This window comes from Lathamus discolor, chromosome Z, assembly GCF_037157495.1.
Source record: "Lathamus discolor isolate bLatDis1 chromosome Z, bLatDis1.hap1, whole genome shotgun sequence".
Taxonomy (NCBI): domain Eukaryota; kingdom Metazoa; phylum Chordata; class Aves; order Psittaciformes; family Psittacidae; genus Lathamus; species Lathamus discolor.
Window position 1 is genome coordinate 74,458,820 of NC_088909.1, and position 15,552 is coordinate 74,474,371.

Here is a 15,552-nt window from a genome sequence, read left to right on the forward strand (position 1 = left end):
TTGCATTCCAGATTGACAGCTCTGCTGGCAGAAACCTCTAGTTGAGGGAGAGACTAAAGTTAACAGAGCTGTATATGTAGTAGAGTAGAACCACAATTAGGTTTGGGTCTGTGCCACAAGTCTGGGCACTCTAGCTTCCAGATTTCCACACCAACTACCTTCCAAAGATGTTTATTCAAGAATATAGCAGCAAGGCAAGCCAGCTGGCCTGAGATGCTGCATACCCAGGAGTCTCTGGCCTGGCATATCCCCTTAGCAGTACTGCTTCATAACTGAGACCTTGAGAAAACAGCCTACAAGATGGGGACCACAGAGGTCCACACTTCTTTGCAAGAGCTTTGACTCTCAGAAACTGGACCTCCTCATGTACCCACTATGACCCTCCCATCTTGCCCAGATCCTTTGTTTCAGGACAAGCAGCCTCATAGGCCTCACAGCAAGTTTGATGAAAGGTTATTGGAGTTTCCAGATCCTTACAGTGGATATGGGGTCCTGGTCCCATGTCAGAAAAAGAGCAAATTTTTTCCCCAATAGGCCAGGAACCGCAAACACTGAAATACCAGAGCTCAGAGTAGTCTGCAAGGTAGATGTGACAATGCTGATCTCTGGTAGTCTCCATACACATAAGCTCCCAGGAGCCTATCTGGAATTTGAGAAGAGTATTTGAATCTAGGCTGTTTCTGTAAAACAGAACCCAGATGATCTAATAAAAATCTGTTTTGCTAGAAAATTTCCATCCAGCTATATCATCCAGCTGTATTTCTGCTCTTTCCCAAAGAATTTCCTTTAGAAAGGAAATTCTCTCAGCTGCCTTTTTTTTTTTTTCTCTCCTTACAACAATTCAAGTTGCTTCTCTCATGCCAGTTACTTTTAATGACACTATTGAGTACACTTCTTGAAGACCACTTTACCACTATTACTGCCAAAGAACTACAGATCTGCTAGCATGGGACTAGCAAAACCAAAATACTTCCTGGCCAAAGGGCTTGCAGTCTGAATTAATTTTACCTTGCTGTCTAGCTAGGTGAGATCTCTAAGCTCCTACAAAACTTCCCTCCCCTCTCCCTACAAGCAGACCGCTAAGAAACCAAGAAATAAGAACCAAATTCTAGTTTTCTTACTCCTCCCTGTGTTTTGTCATTGACACCCATGGTACCCAGAGATGACCACACAGACAGTGAAGGTCCAAAGCATTCAAAATGAAAGGTGCATTCCTTGTGTTCTGTGTCTGAAGGAGGACGAGCCCAAGTGTGAGAGATGTGACAGCTCGTGCACGGAGTGCAAGGGACCTGGGCCTCTCAACTGCACGGTCTGTCCAGCCAGCATGCAGCTCTACCTGGCAGAAAGCCGCTGCCTGCCCTGCTGCCATGACTCTGACCTGGCAGGAACCCCAGAGTGCTGTGACTGCAACAAAACGCAAGGTAAGATCATGCTGAACAGCAGTAACGGTGCTAAAGGGCTTTATGATCAACTAGGCTGACATTTGAAAATCAAAAGGGAAAAGAGCAAAAATGCACTGCCGAGATGCAGGCACACAGTGTGTTCTACTGGAATACGAAGGCCTTTACACAAATAATAGGAATTGCAACTGGTGCAACAGACAGCACCTCTTTTCATCTGCACCTCTTGTGTTAAATAGCCAGGCATTTCATAAACCAGGTGACTGGGAAGTGCTTGTTTCAACCAAGAGCCATCTGAAACAATGAATTTTACACTCATTGTGTCAAAATGTATTTGTGTGCCCGTTTTCTGGTTCTTCTTGAATATTTCCAATCTAACACAGAAGCATAGCTATCCGAGAGACCTTGTTTATGTCCTTGTACCATCACAGCTACAGAACATAGTTGTGTACTGAAAGAGTGAGGTATTTAGTTGAATGTGTTTAAAATTGTAAGCAGACCTAAACATTGTACTGGGTTTTTTGAAGACAGCTATCCCCCTTTACCACCTCTGCAATACACACTCACAAAGATAATTTAATCTGTTTTACTGCTGTTGTAGATGACTGTGTATTACGGACCACTCTACCACCTGAGAGCAAAAGCAAAACTGCTTTCTTTGTTATTACCTGTATTTTGCTTCTCCTTGTCATTGGAGCCATTGTATTCATCTGGAGAAAATCACGAGCCAAAAATCAGGCTGTCAATAAAGGCAGGTATGAGAAGCTGACAAATCACTCCAAAACCTTTCCTCCCAACACGGGCAAGTACCACGAGAGTACCAGTTACCAGGAAGATCAGGTCATTGAATACAGAGATCGAGATAATGAAGATGATGATGATGAAGATGACATTGTATACATGGGCCAGGATGGCACAATCTATCGCAAATTTAAATATGGACTTTTGGAGGATGATGAGGAAGATGAGCTTGAATATGATGATGAAAGTTATTCATTTAGATAACTCTTCACTAATTTATTCATTTCTGCATTGCTTTTCCTACTAAATTACAGCAATTTAGTTGAGTACGTTTAGTTACTTCTTAGAACGCTGAGCTCAAGATTTTAGCTGACAATTATTGTGAGAGCAGAATGGTTTTTAGAAACATATTTTCCTAAAGCTTTACATAAATCCTTGCTAGGCTTTGAAGTAGCACTCCAGATGTAAACTGGTGAAGAGATTATGTTTCTGTGCATTTGGACTAAATAGAGGGTAAATCCTTTCCCAGTATGTATTTCTGTGCATTATACCTAATACAAATTCTGCTTCAAACCATGCACTCACACTGAGAACCTTGCCAATCATCTACTAGAAATGTGAAGATATAAACAAGATGAGTGCATTTACCTAACTGATGAATACCACTGGGATAGGGTGACAGTAGTTCACTACTTTGTGATTACTCAGCAATCCGTAATGGAATAGGCAAGTTTGCTGACTTTACCCAGATTTCCTTTGTTGGCATCATCTGGTGCATCTGTATTCCTCAAAGCCCACACATTTCTCTTTATAATCTTACAGCATACTTCCCAGTGAAATTGTGCATCTATGACATCTATGACTTCTGGGTTTACTGCAATGGGAAATATAATCTATGAACATGTTCACAAAAAAAGTCCTGATTTTCTCTTTTCAACTACTTTCTCAGTGATTTAAACACAGAACATTTATTCAAGCAGCTTTTCCATTTCTGATGTAAATGGCTCAGGATGTTCAGACAGTGGCAAAGGGGATAGCACTTATTTGGCAACGTAATTTAAAGGAACACAACAATGTGATTTTTTAGTATTATTATTATTACAGAAATATAATTTATCATGCTAAAGAAAAGGATGCTCTTTATGACTTTGTGTTGTGAAAGAATAAATTCTTTGCACAAAACTGCCTTGAAAATGCTGCTCTTTGTCAAGTTTAATTTGCTTTCAGAGTTCTTGTGGATTTCCAGTGAGAAGTTGAGCGCATTAATTTTGTCCCTGCCCATTTCTAAACTTGTGTAAGTCAGACTGGGACAAATTTGCATTTCTCAGGATGAATCAAAACAAACAAAATTCTTCTCAAACGCGATTTTTTCAGGGTGTTTTTTAAGAGGTTCTTTGTTGTGGTTTGGGCACACAATTTCAACCACATTTTCAGTTATCACCAGCTGCATTTTCTTTCGCTTCTGATTCTTCCTGCTCTACAGTCTGATACTTTCCTTCTGGCTTTCAGAGCTTGTCACATGCAGCCAAGGATCCTGGATGTCCAAAACAAAAACGGACTTCCTTTTGTGCTAAAACCTGCACAGGCAGAGCTGAGGCACCATTTGTTAAGAGAGAAGCGGTACTGGTAAATTCCCTCCACCCAGATATACGGTGCTTCCTGTGAGGGATTCAAATGACTGCTCAAATGATAAGCCTGTTCTTAAAAGGTGGGAACATGCATACAGCAGCATGCACGATTTTATCCTGTGTGGGAAGGGTGACAATATGCATGTCTTACAAAATGGCAAATAATTGCCTTGAAGGTGAATCAGTCTTCTTAGGAGAACAGTAAATAACTGATTAATTAAGTTAGAAGGATATGATACAAGGTTATTAGTCTTTTTAAACTAGAGTTTCAAAATAGTGGTCGAACAGACCCAAACTTTCTGCAGAGCCATAACACATTTATAGCATTCACAATTAAAACTCCCTGCTAAGAGTCCATAGGGAGACAAAGAAAAATAAAGTTTAACAGTTAATTGGCACAAGAGGAAATCATTAATGAATCACTCACAATTCTAAAGAAACCCCATGGAAAGCAGAATACAACCAAGGAAGTCAAGTAATAAAGCAAGTACAACCAAGTAATAAATGTACAGAGAACACAACACACAAAGAAAATACTGCTTTTTTTGATTATTTTATGGGCTTCTACTATGTAAGTCCTTTACACAGTCCTGAAAGAAAGGCAGAGAAATTCAAATCCACAGTTGCTGAGAAACTCTCTCTCATTACCCTTTCAGTAGGAGAGCTCTTTCCAAAAGATCTCCTGAAAATCTACATCTACAAAGTTTTACCATCCACTTACTTCTCATTTAGTCCAGAAATTTGATTTTGAAAGGTAGGTTACCAGTGTTCTTTATCCCCTCTTTCCTCAGAGTTGATGTAAACAAGGAAAAGTTTTCTCTTCCATTACTCTACCCTGAAGTTTTGCTAGAAAGGAAGTGGACAAAAGGAAATTGTCAGAGTCAAATTTCAAGTGTTTTAAGGCTCCTTCCTCCACAGTCTATTATTCCCTGATCAGACTACATTCTTATAGTATACCACGTTTGCTTCTAGGTCTTGTATAACAATTGCAGGACTTCTGGCTGGGGACTCAGGCTGAAATTTCAAAACAAAGAAAAGAATGAAAATATTGTAAACTTCCTTATGCACTTGACCAAAGAAGCTTTTCAAATGGATATTTTGAGGCATTTAGTTTTCTCATGAAAAGTAATGTGTTTCAAGGGAAATATGTATCTTTGCAATAAAAAAAAAAAGGTTTTCTTATCAATCAAACTTCCCACTTTAAAAGTTACCTATAGAAAAATTCTGCTTATCCATAGTAAGTCACTATTTTACCCAGGTCACTTATTTCATGTGAGTCCTTGCTGGAATGGGAGCAACAGAGTATGTTTCAGAGCAGACCAGAGCTATTAAGTTTTCATCTTCCCTCAACCTCAAATGTCTATGTGTGGTTTCAAGCCTGAAAAGCAATCAGATGTGCATCCTGATGAGGAACAGAGAGATATCCTAAGGGCTCAAAAGCACTTTCAGACAGAAAGACTTTAAAGAACTTTCTCCACTCTTTTTTTTTTTCTTAATTAGTATATATGTATGACAGTAATAAGCTATCATATCAAACAACAGATGACTGAAAATTATGACTGTAAACAGACATACTCCCAGTAAACTAGATGCATGCACATGTCACTTCAGTTCTTCTTTCAAGGTAGTATATCCTATGTTCCTATTTTACTGTTTGTTTCCTACTGATCAGAAATAACCAGGAAGTTGCCTAACACATATTGGCTGATTTCACAATATCTCTTGTGATTTTATTGTTAACATGACAAAAGACAATTTTTCCCTTGGAGAAGATTGATACAAAGTAGAAAGTAATTATGACTTTTTCCCCCCTTCATCGTTTTTCCAATTTAGGCTTAACGCTAGAGGAAGATCTCTTCTCAGGCCTTAACAAATAAAACAAATGCACTAATTATCTCTTTGCATGACTTTGTATGTTTACATTACACATTAAATTGAATAGTAAAAAGGCTATAAGTATTCTTTTCCTCATTTATATTGTCTATTCAGAATCTAAATAAGCACTTTTTTTTTTTTGTCAGGAAGAGCTCAGATGCTCTTCTTGCTCCAGTTTTTGCTTTGTGTTCCTCCAGCCTTGCTCTCTGCACGTCTAAAATTCTCATCCCATTGTTCCTCTGTATCCTCTCCCTTCCTTGTCTCCTAACACCATCTCCATTTCCCAGGTTTCTTTTTTCTGACACACGTATTCATGGTACATAGTTATGGTATTCATGGAAACCTTTCGCAGACAAACCTTAGTACTACGAAAAAGCTAATCATAACTTCATAACAAACTGAAAAAAAAAATATACTAAGCACTTTGCTACTCTGAGCCATAAAAAAGAAAGCAATATTCATTTCTCAGTCATTACAGAAGATGAACATTTATAAAGTCAGTACCTTAAGTTATATCATTAATTATATATTAACTAACATGGTCAGCAATGTTTATGAAGTTCTAGTCCCCTTAAGAACCCCAACAGGACGCAAATCTATCCAAATACTCCCCTGGAGCAACAGATAATGCAAGTTCTCTATCACACTAGCAAGTAGCACTTTCTATTTATAATCTCTCTCACTCCTTTCTTCTCTCTTTAGGAAAATGCAAGAAGCTTAGGGGAACAAATTATAGCCCTATGCAGACCATATCAATCACAAAATAAATTTTAAGGCAATTTTGTAGTGTTTTTAAATCTCATTTCATTTCCAGAATGAAAACTAGTAGAACATCTTAATCTTTGAAAATTACAGTGCTTGAGGGTCAAACAGACACCTAAAGAATATAGGTGCTTGAGGATTTAGCTTTTAAATCCATGCCTCCAGTGTGAACAGTGTGCTATTAGAACAGCAGCATAATCCATGACAAATCCCCAAGTACACTAAAGAATCCACTGCATCTAACACAAAAGCAATTCTTATGAAATACCCATACCACCACATCATACTACATTCTTTCCTGATGCAATTTTAGGGATGCCACATAGAGGTTATACAAAGGTCTACATACAAACAGCATGAAAGTATGAGAGAAACTTTTCCCCAAGAGACCTGAGAGAGATTAATGTGTTTCAAGATCCAAGTTTGATTCTTTTTCAGCGGTAGCAAATGGACCTTTGCCCTGACCCAGATGAATGTTTAAACAATTGAACCAGAACAGAACAGGATGCAACTCTTTCTGACTTCTAACAGAACCAAGCAGTTTTACATTTTGAAAGAAAGGGTACAGGCAAATCCATTTTCAGGTTATAGAATTACAAAGACATAGCTCCCCTATGTCCTAGCACACGAAAATCTCCAGTCCGTTTTCAGACACGCTTTTATTTTAGCCAGTTTAAATAACCTCTGAATGTTTTTTTTCTGTCAAAGTTTTGAGGCAGTCACCCTTACAAAACTTTGCAGAGGACTGAGACACCTAACTGTGCTAGGCATAGCAAAGGAAAGCACCAACTAAGTCATTGTCAGAAGCTGCTTCAGACACAAAATTTACTGACTAGCAATACTGGCAATAACCCTTAACTACTGAACAGAGGAGTGATTGTGACTGATGAGAAACTGAATAAATTATTTACAAGAATTGCCAGAAGTCTAAGGCAGAGTAAGAATTAAGAAGCATACCAACTATTATTATCTCTACATAACAATTTAGGAAGGGCTAAGAAGGGACAGAAATTATCAAAATATCAAGGTATCAAAGATACCAAAATAGTACAGTCTTTTGAAGGAAACTTTCAAAGTTCACTTTCTGCAGCTTTGTGATTATTATATTTAGGCACTGTTATCAGATACACAACTGCAACCAGTCAAAGGAATCGGAACTTTCACCTCCTTTGGCTCGGTACAACCTCTCAATGCAAATGTGGCTAATTGAGGTTGCAAAAATCTCAGTAAACTAGACTTCACACTTGTTATCTTTGGCTAATTTCTCTCACCTTCTTGCTTCGCAAGCTTTTTTCCAATCTCAAGGTCTTTCTGGTTTTTTCTTTCCTTCCCCTTCCACCTTTTTTCTTCACTATTCTCATTCATGCATGGAGTTTCAAGTATATCAGACTTTACATTAGTGTCCCTCTTTATCATGACACTTTCCAGCATTTTAGTTCACTGTATTCATTTGGAAAGCTATGTTTGAAAGTCTCTATGTCTGCAGTATGTAACAGTTATTGAAAAATAAATTAAAATATACTCACATCAGTAACAATGTTAATATGGTAACTATCCTACTTGAATAGGTATACGTTAAAAAAAAATGATGTTTTAATTGATTTTCAAGTTTTAGTGGGCTTGACTTTATTTTCACACAGATTTTGAAAACGTTATATTGTATATATAAGAAATATGCTCTAAAGTGAAAAGGATACCAACTCAACACAGGTTCCATACATCTGTTTCTAGGAAAGCTCCAAATTCAAAATGCAGCTAGCTATGCAAGAAGCCTGTATGAGTACCTATTGCAGACTATTTCCTTGTGCACATCGCACCTTCACATTTTCTGAACATGAAGGCATGCTGCATTTTAACATCAGCTAAGCACCGGTTCTTTAGGGTATCAGAACATCAGACAGCTTAATGCCACAGCTATCTAAGTAAGACCATTATCACCTATATGCATTTGAAAAAAAAAAACCAAACTTCTGCTGTTATTCTCACATTGCCAACAAACTCCATTTCAGAACAGTAACAGACCTCAGAAATTGTGAGACAGTCAATTAAAATACATCACAGGCTTTATTTTAAAAGTATTCGAAATGTTGGAAATTCTTGTATTGCTTCAAATCCAACAATTTCAGTGACCTTTCTGCCTCACTTGATGTTCATGTACTGCCTTACAAAGTCCTGCAAACGTGGAACATAAATAATGTAGCAACAAGACTGTAGCAAGAACAACAATCCTCCCCTTCCCCTCAAAAAAACCTGAAGGCTTCAGCATGGTAATGAAAGAACTCTGAAGCAACTCTTTCAGTATGATATGGAACACACACAGATGACATGCATCACATACAATGCAATCAATCAGAAAACCTGTGATAAGCAGCATTACTGCTTTCTCAGCTACACTCTTTTATTAATGGTAGTGTCACAACATAAACTGAAATAGTTATTTGCACATCATAAAAAAATACAGCCCCTCAAAAAGTTTATATTGTGGAAGGAATCACATATTGAACTTAAAAAAATCAATATATAATACTTGATATTAAATAATGCAGAGAGTTAGGATACACTCAGCCAAATAAATGCAAATATATTTTGTTCACCTTGAAGGCAACCATGCAAAGAACAGTTTATTACCTTACTGTATACATCTTCATAGTTCATGTGAAAGCTGTGAGCAAGCAAAATTCCTCCAGTTTTCCTTTTGCTACTGTTCTCTATCTTCAAGCATTCAGTTTCATTAAAGCCAAATGATAAAAGGGATTTTGGATAGCAGCATTCATTAGTGGTTACAGAATAGTGTTACAGAGACAACCAGCTTAAGACACTTTGGTTTCTACACAGGCACATGAAATCTCTGGCAAAAAATAATTTTAAAAGGCAGCTATAAGCTTAGCTATAATAGCAGAAACAATAAAGACTTATTCTTTAAGTATGTTCTTGACAATATATGAGATTACATGGCTGTAACTTGTTCTTCCACAAAAGTAAAATATAAAGCAAGACTTTGACATTGTTATATGTTCAAGAATGCCCCCTTACACTGGGTGGAAAAAAAAGTTAAAACAATTCTTCCGTTATCCTTCAATTCTGAAGTGCAGAAAGCCACAACTGACTTTCAAGAAAATTCTTGCATAGATTTCCAACATGAATACAGCAAAAGCCCATTAAACTGGTTTTAGGGTTTGCTTTGGGGTTTTGGCTTTTTTTTTTTTTTTTTTGTCCTGACAGCAAGTTTTGGGTTTTTTTTATTATTTTCCTACTAGAAATGCCAAAGTATGCTGAAAATGTCCAGGCAATGGTTAGGACAAAACTGTCAAGTGTCTTTGGAGAGATAAATTTATAAACAAATTTAACAACATAGGCCAAAATGATGTTCATTCTCTTAAGCGTCTTTATAGAAATCATTCTTTCCTCCCTCAAAAGGTATATATCCCCTTCTGTCTTTGCCCTCAACAGGACTGAGGAGCATTTGAATAATCAAGTCCTGCACAGCTACAAGGACTCCTTGACTTGCTCAAGGCCTTTTCCCAAATAACCCATGAGATTGGCTGCAAGTTACATGATGAACTAGAACACTAGCAGGCTGACAGAACCCACCACAGAGAATTCCCATAAGGCTACCCTGGCAGAGCTCTCTGAAATGCTGCAGTGAAATGCCGCAAAATGCAGGATCAGAATGGGATGGGACTACTTTTAAAAGCAGTAAAATTTGTGGGTTGAGATAAAAATAGATTAATAAGCAAAGGAGAAGAGAAGGAATGAAAAAAAGAAGACAAAACAAGGCAATCATTCACCACCTCCCCTGAACAGACCTATGCCCAACTAGGTCCCAAACAAAAGATAGCCGACCTCCTTCTCTCCATTTGATTGCTCAGCACGACCACTACATGGCATGGAGTATTTCTGGTTAGTTCAGGTCATTTGTTGGGTTGTGTCCCCTCCCTTGTACAGCCCCAATTTATTCGGTGGGGAAGCAGAGCAAGAAACAGAGAAGGCCTTGATGCTGTGCAAGTACTGTTCAGGAATAGCTCTAACATTAATGTGTTGTGTTCATTGTTTTGGTCACAAATCTAAAGCACAGCACCATATGAGGTGCTATGAAGAAAATTAACTCCATCCCAGTCAAACCCAGTATACACGCATACATCATATATCAAAATATACATGATACATGGTAGTGCAAAATGCTCCAAGAGATGAAAAAACCCACATGGTTTTCCTTAGTGGTTTACTGGTTTGCCTTCTGGCAGACGAAAGAAGTTGTCTTCTTTGAGTTTAAGATGTTCTGGTAAATCTAGCTGTCTTTTTGCCTCTTCAATGTCTTCCTGAATTGCTGAAATGAGTGCCTCTGCAAAAGAGCAGTAAGAAAAGCAGTGTTTGAAAGCTGGTCTGAATTCTGAACAAACAATAGCAAAAGAAAAAGGATGTACTATAGAACACCAGAAAGCAATCACAGGCAGGATACATTTATTATTACTATGAAGTGGGAAAAGCACAATCTCTAAAATAACAGGCTTTTATGCTTTTGACATGCATTGCACTTTTCCCTGCTGTAAATGCCACTTTTGACTTGTTGCAAGACACTTTATCAAAAAAGTCAATAGAATTTCATTAATTGTTTCAGTTTTAACACAAATGCATTTTTAAAATAAAAGGGCAGACCAGACCAATGCTTTGACAACAAGCTCATGATTTTCAAGCTACTCTGTAGACATGACAGTAATTTTTTGACAGAAATAATTTCTGAGAGTCTGGAAGTTATGGCACTTTGCTCTTTTTAATATAATCGATTTATTTATTAGCAGATTCAGCTTAGGAAAAAAAACCAACAAACACCACATTTTACTGAAAAGTCAAAGGTTAACACAATGATAAAATACTTTGAGTTGGAAGGTACCCATAGGGATCATCAAGGTCAACTCCCTGTTCCTTGCAGGTCTACCTAAAAATAAACCATATGACTAAGAGTATCATCCAGACACTGCTTGAACTGCAACAGGGTTGGTGGTACAACCACTTCCCTGAGGAGCCCGTTGCAGTGATCAGCCTCAGTGAAGAATCTTTTACTAATATCCAATATGAACTTCCTCTGATGCAGCTTCATTCTGTCTCCTCATGTCCTACTGCTCATCACCAGAGAGAGGAGTTCAGCACCTCACTCTCCACTGCACCCTTTGGGGCAGTTGTAGACTGCCAGGTCCCCGCCGCCTTCTCCTCTCCAAGCTGAAATAGCCAAACCACCTCAGCTGCTCCTTTTAAGTCTGGCCCTCAATTCCCTCCTCTGGACACACTTTAATAATTTGGTGTCCTTCTTATACTGAGGTGCTGAAAACTGCACCCAGTACTCAAGGTGGGACCACGCCAGGGCAGCGCAGAGTGGGACAATCACCTCCTTCAACCAGCTAAGCAATGCTGTGCTTGATGCACCCCAGGGTACAGTTGGCCCTTCTGGCTGCCAGGGCACACTTCTGACTCATATTAAACTTGCCACCAACTCAAACTCCCAAATCTCTTTCTGTGGGGCTCCTCTCCAGCTTCTTATGCTATAATTTGTGTGCATAACCAGGATTACCCCATCCCAGAGGTGGGATCTAGCACTTGCTCTTGCTAAACTTTATGTGGTTGTTGACAGCCCACCTCTCTATAGTCTGTCTAGATAAGACTGTAAGGTGTTTCTACCCTCGAGAAACAGCTACCCCAGACAAAACACCTGATGATGAAGACAGAACAATGACACAGTGCTCTCAAAATGCAAGAACATGACAAACTGAATATCAGTTTAAGAGAAATGCAATACTGACCTAAAGAAGTGAAGTTTTTTTCTGATCGAATATATCCAAGAATAACTATACTAAGAATCTCACCATAAAAGTCACCTTTGAAAGTGTCAATAATGTGTGTTTCCTAAAAAAGAGAAATAAATTGACAATTATCATGACGCACTTTTTTATTTTCCTTGTTGCAAGGATGTTGAACTAGTACCTCTAATTCTAATTCTCACCCACACATATCAGAACAACTAAGACACTTACATTAACATGTATAATGTAAGATTAAAAGGCTAGGGCTTGTAATTACGTTAGTATGAAGAACTGAACTTTGCATGGCATTTACGAACATTATGATATTTATTTCAGAGGTAAGATTTTCAAGGCAGCAAATCACAAATAATAATGCCTAAATTTGTTTGACCATTAAGTTGCCAAGTCCAAATGACTGTAACGAATTTGACTGATTTAAAGAGAGCTTTTACAAGCACAAGTAAAGAGAGCTTTTACAAGGAACTGAATGATAAAATTCCAAGAAGAGTGAAGACACCTATTCGTGAAGCAGGGCTTCACATCAAGCTAAAACTCCTTCCAAGTATTAGCAATTAAAATCAAGTTCTGCAAGACCCAGGAAAAGCAGCAGGGAAAGACCCAGACCAGCACCTGACAGCAAGAAAAACGTAGATGCCACAGTTCAGGATTTTAACTCTGCGTTATTACTATTTAAATTTTGATCTTGATTCTGTATATTAAGACACAGCACCCCATGAATGGATTCCACCATATAATAGAAGAATTACTGGAAAATCATTATAAATTAAGGTGTGCCAGAATTTCATACGTCAAATATGGATGATGGCAGAGAGATTAGCAGGTTCCAACTCATTTTAGGGGTCTCAACCACTAAACTGGATACATCTAAACTTATGTTTATCTACTTATCAGCTCAATAAGCAACAGGAATTTTGGAAATATGAATTTGTATTTCAGAAGTATTGAAATAATGGTGTAAAGAAATAAAAATAAAACTTGCTTATCTACAGCTGCCTGCTCTATGGCTACTGACAGGTTTGGGGGAATGGGTTTTTTTGTCTCTCCATAATGCACACATTTGAGATGGATAATTTGAATAGAAAATGGACTTTCTAATCTCATTTATGGCTCAAATTGTGCTTATTTTATTAAACGTCTAGTTCATTTATTGTAATCAAAGTACCACACAAAGCAAAATTCTTACCACTGATTTCTTAATATTTTTATAGAAAGGATTCCATCCTATGCTCAAAACCATTTTATGCACATCTCCATTTCCAACACAGGCCCAACCATAGTATACACCAGTAGAGATATCGGATGGAAAGCTTTCGACTACTTGCTCAGAAAAGTTAGCTGCAAAAATTTTAGAAAGTGTAAGTAAAGTGTATCACAGAATTTCAAACTCCTAAAAGCCAGGATCTCTCTATGTGCTATTTACAAGCAGAACATTGGCAACAGTAACACAACATGTCACTTTAAAAGCGTAAACAGAAAAAGCACTCATAAAATGTAGTCTCTGTGGTAATACCTGAGTTATGACATTTACTACACATACTATTTCATAGTTATATCCTCTGCTATAGTTAAGTAGTTAATTCTATAGTTAAAAATAATAAACTGAAATAAGCAGTCTGAATGCACTTCACTAGTAGGACTATCACTCCTTTAGTATGGTCAAAGAACAGAAAAAAAAAACCCAAGTTTCTTTGCATTGTAAAGTAGCATCTTAGCATTACTTACATATTAGAAGTTTTTTTGGTTTTTCTTTTTTTAAGTAAAATATGAAAAAATAAACAGTTATTATTTTAGTCACTTGACAATTTTTTCATGTTGCCTTTTAGGTTATTCAGATTTGAGGCTTTCTAAGATTTTCTTAGAAAAATTCAAATCTGAAATAAATTAGTTCCTTTTTGACTGAGGAGAATAAATCTAAGCCATTAGCCAAACTGTCCTACTAACTTCACACATGGATAGAGATTGCCACGTAAGGCTTCACAACGATTTTAAAGAATTTACAGTCAGTGTATGTCTACCACAGTCCATAAGCAGGAAAAGCTTCCTTCCCATATTCCTTGATACTAATAAGCCAAATATAAACAATCAAGAAAAAACCCTAAGTTCATATTAACAGATGGAGCCACGTGTCCCATACCTCAAGATTCCTCACAGGTGGTTTTCTTGGCCTCCTAGGATTTGTGCAAAATGCCCACTGACTCCAGCCTGTCTTTAGACAAGGCTGATATCCAAACTGAATTACACCTCTATCTGTATTGAGACAAGTCAAACCAAGAAAGGCAATGAGAAAACACACTTCTCCTCAGGAGAGCTGTACGCGCTCTGCCTTTTAATTTCTGCATCATCCGCTTTACGTTTGCTTCTTTAAAGCCACTCCCAGCGCCTGCTCTTTTCCTTGTCCTACTCTGAAGTCCAAGGAGTTTAGAAAAACGGACGGTTTTCAAACTACCGCATCACACCCCCATGCACAGCGCGTATGATCACTTTTCAGGATCTTGCAATTCATACTGATCATTATCAGATAAGGTAACTAAGGCAAACAGAGACGGTTTAACAGAAGGTCGGACACGTGAACAAGACTTGTAGTCAATATGAACGAAAACAAAAATCACCAAAAAAGCTAACACGGAGCAAGCCAAGCCTGTTCACGGAAAGAACAAGCCACGCGAAAGGGGCACTGGTGCAGGACAGCGGAGCGCCCCCCGAACTCAAGGACCGCACTCAGCAACTCAACGCCGAGCTCCGCACTCCACCCGGCCGGAGAACCATCCGCCACGGCGCCTCTCGCTCGGGCCGCCCAGGGGCTCAGGCTGACGAGAGACCCCTGCGCCCGACGCCGGCCTCCGCGGCGGGCCCAGAATAGGGACCCGGTGCGGGCCGTGGCGAGCTCTTCGCCGGTGGGGAGGTATCACCATCGCCCTGACGGCAGAAGCAGCCCCGCGCCTCTCGTGCCCGGGCCCCGCGCCGCCGCTCACCGGTGGGGATGCCCAGCTCCTTGGAGCCCCTGCCGAAGCCCTTCACCACCTCCCCACGGCAGAAGTACGGCAGGTGCCTCATGGCGGCCAGCTCCCCGCTCCGCACCGCGCTCAGCCCTTCCGCCGCGCTCTGGGCACTACAGAGAAGAGGAGGAGGAGCAATAGGTTGAGCATTCCACCCCCCGGTGCACTGACCTCTCTGGCAGGCACCTCCTTCCCCTCAGAAAGGGACTCGCTAGCCCACGGCGCTGCCCTGGGGCCTGCCTCGGGCGCGGGGGCTGCGAGGTCACCTCTTCCGCCGAAGAGGTGTGGAGCGGGTGTGGAGCTCCGGTGTGGGGCGGGTGAGACGCCTGAGAGC

At 39.3% G+C, this 15,552-nt stretch overlaps 2 protein-coding genes across 7 annotated transcripts in view; one reads left to right on the forward strand and one right to left on the reverse strand.

Annotated features, from left to right (window-relative positions):
- The window catches only part of PCSK5 (proprotein convertase subtilisin/kexin type 5), a 257,979-nt gene extending 254,644 nt beyond the window's left edge, over nt 1-3,335 (forward strand). Inside the window, exons 36-37 of the mRNA XM_065663504.1 lie at nt 1,235-1,421; nt 2,002-3,335. Of these exons, the coding sequence (XP_065519576.1) occupies nt 1,235-1,421; nt 2,002-2,405 (591 nt within the window). The 3' untranslated portion in view covers nt 2,406-3,335. The remainder of the gene's footprint in view (nt 1-1,234; nt 1,422-2,001) is intronic.
- LOC136005741 (riboflavin kinase-like) overlaps nt 1-15,341 on the reverse strand; it is a 77,954-nt gene extending 62,613 nt beyond the window's left edge. For 2 of the 6 annotated variants that reach the window (XR_010608868.1, XR_010608866.1), the window contains exons 1-5: nt 15,195-15,341; nt 13,406-13,557; nt 12,202-12,304; nt 10,611-10,748; nt 4,491-4,615 (exon numbers count right to left, since the gene is read on the reverse strand). Coding sequence is in view for 2 of the 6 variants with exons in the window: in XM_065663507.1 (XP_065519579.1) it covers nt 10,621-10,748; nt 12,202-12,304; nt 13,406-13,557; nt 15,195-15,276 (465 nt within the window). In the remaining 4 variants the exon portion in view is untranslated. The other 4 variants (XR_010608869.1, XR_010608867.1, XM_065663507.1 and 1 more) reach the window with 4 other exon arrangements.
- Nucleotides 15,342-15,552: the final 211 nt, after the last annotated feature.